This window comes from Octopus bimaculoides, chromosome 11 (assembly GCF_001194135.2).
Source record: "Octopus bimaculoides isolate UCB-OBI-ISO-001 chromosome 11, ASM119413v2, whole genome shotgun sequence".
In the NCBI taxonomy this organism is placed as follows: domain Eukaryota; kingdom Metazoa; phylum Mollusca; class Cephalopoda; order Octopoda; family Octopodidae; genus Octopus; species Octopus bimaculoides.
The window spans coordinates 78,728,405-78,735,084 of record NC_068991.1 but is presented as its reverse complement, the minus strand read 5'-3'; the positions used below and the strand labels follow the sequence as shown (position 1 = coordinate 78,735,084).

The following is a 6,680-nucleotide window of genomic DNA, read 5'->3' as shown; positions in this document are numbered from 1 at the left end:
GACACGTAAAAGCACCCACTACACTCTCTGAGTGGTTGGCGTTAGGAAGGGCATCCAGCTGTAGAAACTCTGCCAAATCAGACTGGAGCCTGGTGTTGCCATCCGGTTTCACCAGTCCTCAGTCAAATCGTCCAACCCATGCTAGCATGGAAAGCGGACGTTAAACGATGATGATGATGGAGGGAAAAACAGCATTGTCTGCATGACGGTGTCACTTGTTTCCAACCATCGTATGATACCAGGACAAGGGCACACACAAACACACACACACACACACACACATGCATATAAAAGCCAGTCTATATACTGATAAACAGGCTTCTTTCAGTTTCTGTCTATGAGACCCGCTCAAAAGACTTTGATTAGACTAGGGCTATGGTGGAAGACACTTACCCAAGGTGCCATGCAATGGGACTGAACCCAAAACTCCATTGTTGGAAGCAATCTTCTTAGCCACATGACCAGGGCAGCACCTGTCTGTTCAGTATAAAAATATAGTTATTGCAACAGAAGGGTTAAAACATATCTCATCTCTAAAAATTTAGATTAATAGCTTAAAAAACTATACCCTTTTATTCTTTATTAATATTTGTGTTTATTTTTTACTGTATCTCTTTAAAAAAATGTTTTGCATACTAATAATTCTTTTCTGTTGTTTATAATTCCAGCAAAATTCTAAAATGAAAACTGAGGAATCAGATGAAGAGAAATGATGATGCTACGGTGAATACAGTGTACTTGAGTAGCACCGACTGTCTTTAGTTGGTGTCTGTGTGTATGCTACAGACTGTTAACTGATGCTGCAACTCTTCTTGTCATCCATTGCTCATCCAATATTTATTCTATTTTTATTATTGTATAATAAACAAATCATTATTATGAGCCAAGATCATTGTTTAATACTGATTGATTTGCGAAATGAATGGTGAATTAAATAAAACGGTAGGGTGTTGGGAAAATTGGAAGACTGTGAAACAGAATTGCAGGATATTAATAGAACTGGTAGATCATCAAAGACAATGATGGTTGAGCTGCAGAATTAGTAGAATTTTGAATAAAATAGTAGAGGGTTGGCAGAACTGGTAGAGCACCAATTAAAATGCTTGGCTGTGTTTTGTTGTATCCCTTTACACTGTGAGTTGAAACGCAGCTGAAATCAATTTTGACTTTCATCCTTTCAGAGTTGATTAAAAAACTTCACCAGCCAAGGACTGAAATCAATGTAATCCACTGTTTATTGGTTTTGTGTGTCATCACTATCATCATTGTTTTAACATCCACTTTTCTATGCTGGCATGGGTCAGGCAGATTTTCTATGGCCAAATCCCCTGCTTATGCTAACTCTTGCTTGTTTCTAAGGTAAAAATTCGTTCCCCTTTCAAACGACAAAAAGCCTGATCATAATTATAAGGCCTTTGCGTTTCTTTTCATAAAGACTGCACAACTTGTCCAGACATGTCATCAAGTCTGCACATTCTTTCATTGTTTACTGCAAACCTACTACATCAACCTGTGTTGATAGCAAGACTGTCATTTTGTTTATAGTCAGTATTGACTAGAACAACACACATACACATGCATATACATATATAAACGAAGGACTTCTTTCAGTTTCCATTTATGAAATCTACTTGCAAGGTCTTGGTGTGCCCAGGGCTATAGTAGAACACTTGCCCAAGGAGATCTTGTGACCAACCTGACTATAACATGATGTTACACATTGCTGGTCACAATGTGTGTTTGATTGATGCCACCCCACTGGGTCGGTGAGCAGACCTACATTTCCCCATCCCCTGATCAAAAGGGGGAATGGGGAAATGTGAAATGAAGGGTTTTGCTCAAGAACACAGTGTGTCGCCCAATCTGGGAAACGAACCCATGATCGTGAGTATACAGCACCCTAACCACTAGGACATGCGGTGTCACACATATATATTCTTTTATTCTTTTACTTGTTTGTCATTTGACTAGCTCAATGGGTTTTGTGGCTGGACCAGTTTCACTACATAATTGAGTACCAGAAAACAGTGGATCATGGCGATGGAGATGCTCTTAGTCGCATACCATTTAGAAATGACAACGATTTCGACAAGGAGGAGAGTGGTGAAGATATGGACATGGTGTGCACCATTAGAGTTCCTAGTCTTTAGACGGAAGCATCCTCTGTCAAGAATCTGGGAAAGATCCAGTGATAACTACAGTGATGCGCTATGTCCGCGAAGGGTGGCCACCGAAGCACACTGAGACCAATGATGAAGTCAAAAAGTTCCAGAAGTTACTGGATTCACTTAGTATCTTCAACAGGTACCTCATCCTAGGATCAACAGCTATGATTCCACAGAGCCTACAGTCCAATATCCTAGATCTACTGCATATTGGACATTTTGGCATGGAACATAAGAAGCAATTAGCAAAATCCGCTGTCTACTGGCCTGGTATTGATGCAGCTATTGAAATGGATAGTCAACGATGTGACTCGTGTAGCAAACATCAAAACAGTCATCCAAGCCTGCAGTTCACCCATGGAGCCGCTTACACATGGGTCATGCCGTCAACTTCATACGTACAAAATGGATGGTGATCACAGACACTTTTTCACGATATCCATGTATTCATCCACTAGAGCCACTCTAGATTGGCTGGAAGAGGACTTCGCTAACCTCAGATATCCTCACACGCTGGTCACAGACATTGCATCAACTTTCCTTTCTGAAGAATTTCAGAGCTGGTGCAAAGAACGTGGCATCTCACACCTGACAGGTGCACCATACCATCCAGCTACTGACGAAGCAGCAGAACGTCTGATGCAGTATTTCAAGCAAGCGCTAAGAAAGTCTTCTCTGCCCCCAAAACAAGCTCTTTTCAGGAGTTTTTAATGTAGTACCGGAGAACGCCAATATCCTGTGGACTCTCTCCAGGCGAACTCTTGATGTCCCGGCAGATTCGGACGAGGTCCGACTCTCTGCTGTCCTCTCCAGTACACATAGCTCAGGGCAAGCAATCCAAGATGTCATCAAAGGCGGAGACGACAAGATTCAGGAGGTCTCACCAAGGTAACCAAACAGTACAAGAATGGTGATCCTGTATATGCACTGTACTATGGACTTTGCCGTGACAAGCAGCTCCGATGGGTAGCAGCAGTCGTCACGAAGTCTGTAGGTGCTCGCTGTTTCAACGTCAAGGTTTTTCCCCCTGGCCCAGTATGGAGACGACACTGGGAACAACTACGTCTGCAGAGGACTGCGAACCTGGCGATGAGACTGACAATATTTCCGAGCTTCCAATGGAAATCCTGGAAGAGGTGCCACAAATTCAGAGACTTACCAAGCCGCTTGTACCAGAGTATGAACCGGACAACTCTAGACAATCCAAATGAACATCCAAGCCTAGAAAGAGACTTTGATGTTGATTCTTCTAGTGTAGCATTAGTTTCGGTGGTGAGGTGTTGTGGCGATCGCTAGCCAATAGAATTCAAAGTTCTGGAACTTATGAGAACGTTCACAAGGCATCTAGATTTTTGGTTTGCGTTATTTATTACAGTCTTGAGTTTTACAGTTGGAATAAACAGACTTCACACCCATCTGGAGTATCACTGTGTTTTTGTCTTTGTGAGTAAATGAGTGAAGTATATTGAACCACAGACAACACACCTATCTGAATTGTTACTCTATTCTTTGTAAGTAAACTAGAGAAGTATAACAGTTAGAGAGTGTTATATTGGAAACTGTGCAAAAAGTGGGGTCTAGAGAGAAGCAAGACAAACTGCAGAGAGTGGTGGAGTCACAGATCTGCAAAATCGTCTGAGATTTTCCAATTCAAACAGATTAGGCGGCAGAGCATAATAAACCGAACCTATTGTTGGTGGACGAGGTGTACCGCATCTGCTATATTAGTTGATGTTGCATCCACGAATAGTCAAGAACGAAGCCGAAAAAATAGATATATACAGTCCTCTTAAGTACGAAATAACCCGTCTTTGGAAAAGGAAGAAGGTAAAGACAATGTCGATTATTGTTGGATCCTTGCAGACAGCCTCAGAAGGTACCGAGAGAAATGTAAAGGAAATCGGAATAGAATGCTCAGTAGAACCGTTACACAAGGTTCGCCTCCTGGGCACGGCCTGAATAATCAGGGAAGTATTAGATAACTGAAAAGAACAGATTGCCTGGTACCGTAGGCGGTAGGCAATCTGAAACTGAAAGAAGCCTGTTTATCAGTATATAGACTGGCTTTTATATGCATGTGTGTGTGTGTGTGTGTTTGTGTGTGCCCTTGTCCTGGTATCATACGATGGTTGGAAACAAGTGACACCGTCATGCAGACAATGCTGTTTTTCCCTCCAAGAGTTCCGACAAAATCTGAGTTCAAAATAATAATAACAATCCTTTCTACTATAGGTACAAGCCTGATATTTTGTAGGAGGAGACTTGCCGATTTTATCAACCCCAGTGCTCGATCGATACCTTATTTTATCGGTCCCGAAAGGATGAAGGTTAAAGTTGACCTCAGCGGGATTTGAACTCAGAAAGTAATAATACCATAAACTAAACACAGCAAATATACTACTATTAGTTATCTGGCATATATTTTCTCTTTAGATGTGATTTGCACATCTAAATGACACGGTCGCGTACACTTTCTCACTCTTTAACTCTCTCTCTCTCTCTCTCTCATATATATATATATATTAACGCATACATACATACATACATACATACATGCGTACATACGAACAAAAATACCTTGTTGAAGTTGAAATTTCAATGAAGGAGCCTTGGATCTAGGTTAGAAACTGGTTCTTTCACTATTGGCAAGAAATCTTGAAATAACCGAATAATGACATGCATACATGTATATATATATATGTGTGCGTGTGTATGCGTGTGTGTGTGTGTGTGTGTGTGTGTGTGTATGCGTGTGTGTGTGTGTGTGCATTCATACATGCATATATACATATATTACTCTGACACTCCCTCGATTCTGCCAGCTCACCACTTCCAGTTTTAACATGAAATGGTAACACGATGTCTTCTAATATTCTTCAGCTCCAGATATAACGGAAGATATCGCAACAGTAAAAAGATCGTTGTAAAACTCTTGTAGAACAAGAATCAATGACCAAGTTGAAATGTTGCATGTTAAGTGTGATAATATGTGATATTTAGGCGTTCAGAAAAAACTCGCTGTTCTTACACCAGTCGCTGTAGGTGTATCAAAAATTATTCATCAAAATAAGATATAACGTGCTTTCGAGGGTCAGTTTGAGTATATAAAAAACTGACAGTATTTTGAGAACAAAAGACGTTCTTACGAACTGATTATGCAATGATGGTCAAGTAAATTCGTACAGGATTTAGAAGTCAATACTATGCATCTCTAAGGACTTTTAATTATTATCACCATTTCTTGTCAAATATTTTGTTGCACTTTAACACACACACACGATGTTTTGTACGAATATTAACGTGTAGAATATTGTGCTAAACAAATCACCTTGGGAAAAAGCTCAAAAGTTGCTCCTCCACTTCTTTCACGTAAGGTAGTTTGAACCCGATATCCTGCAGGCGATTATACATAGCTTTATCTACTTCGCGTTCCACTGTAAAAAGAAATTTCCCAAATTTATTCGACGTTACTAACTTCTTATAATACCTATAAACATTTGCTTGCATACATACATACATACATACATATATACATACATACATATATAGTAAATTTAAAAAAAGATGGAGAAAAAAGACAAGAAAAAAAAACAATGTGAGGACGTGGTACATGCAAAGTATTAATAAGACGCTCAGGGAAGGAAACAAAAGGGTGTTTTATGTTTCGAGCAAAGCTCTTCTTCAGAAACAGGAGACAGAGGAAAGTCCAAGAGAAAAGGATGGAATTTTTTAAACATTTAATGCATCGGTAGAAGAAACCCTGGAAATAATCACTTCTGGGGAAAACGTGGGGGGTGCGTATATATATATATGTATGTATACATGTGTGTGTGTGTGTGTGTTCGAGGTTCTGACGAAGCTATAAAGTGTTATTCAGGCTTTCAGTTATGAGTCGACTGCATCTCATAGCAGAAACTACTGTAAGCCAATGAAGTCTATAAGATAATTGCTTACTCGTATGTCATCTCATTTTCTTTTATACATACATACACACGCACGCACGTACACACACATATATATATATAGGGAGAGAGAGAGTGAGCGTGTGTGTGTGTGTGACACAGAGAGAGAGAGAGAGAGAGAGAGAGAGAGAGAGAATGCTTAACTCTCAAGATTTGAATCATCGTCTTGTCTTGCGTTGCATTTCTTTGCATTCTTGGTTTATCCAAGTTTTAACAAAACTATGTTACCCTGGCACCTAATCGAATTCAGAAAGAACAACGTGTTAAGTGGTTGAATCAATACAGTATAACATTTGATTTCTGTCCGCCATATACTTCACTGAGAAATCTGAAGCCAGCAATTACAGCTTCTGATTAATGCAATCGGATTAATCCAAAATTAACTCGCTTTCTCCAGCCTTGAAACTAGAGTTGTCAATGACGCTCACTTTATTTACTTTATAAAAATCATTCCTTCTATCTATCTATCTATCTATCTATCTATCTATCTATCTATTTATGTATCTATCCATCTGTCTATTTATCTATATCTGTGTGTGTTTATATATATATA

The 6,680-nt window shown here is 39.6% G+C and overlaps 1 protein-coding gene across 1 annotated transcript in view; it reads left to right on the top strand.

Moving 5' to 3' along the window:
- LOC106874781 (cell division cycle protein 123 homolog) overlaps positions 1–887 on the top strand; it is a 14,223-nt gene extending 13,336 nt beyond the window's left edge. The window contains exon 12 of the mRNA XM_014922634.2: positions 669–887. Within this exon, the coding sequence (XP_014778120.1) occupies positions 669–713 (45 nt within the window). The 3' untranslated portion in view covers positions 714–887. The remainder of the gene's footprint in view (positions 1–668) is intronic.
- Positions 888–6,680: the final 5,793 nt, after the last annotated feature.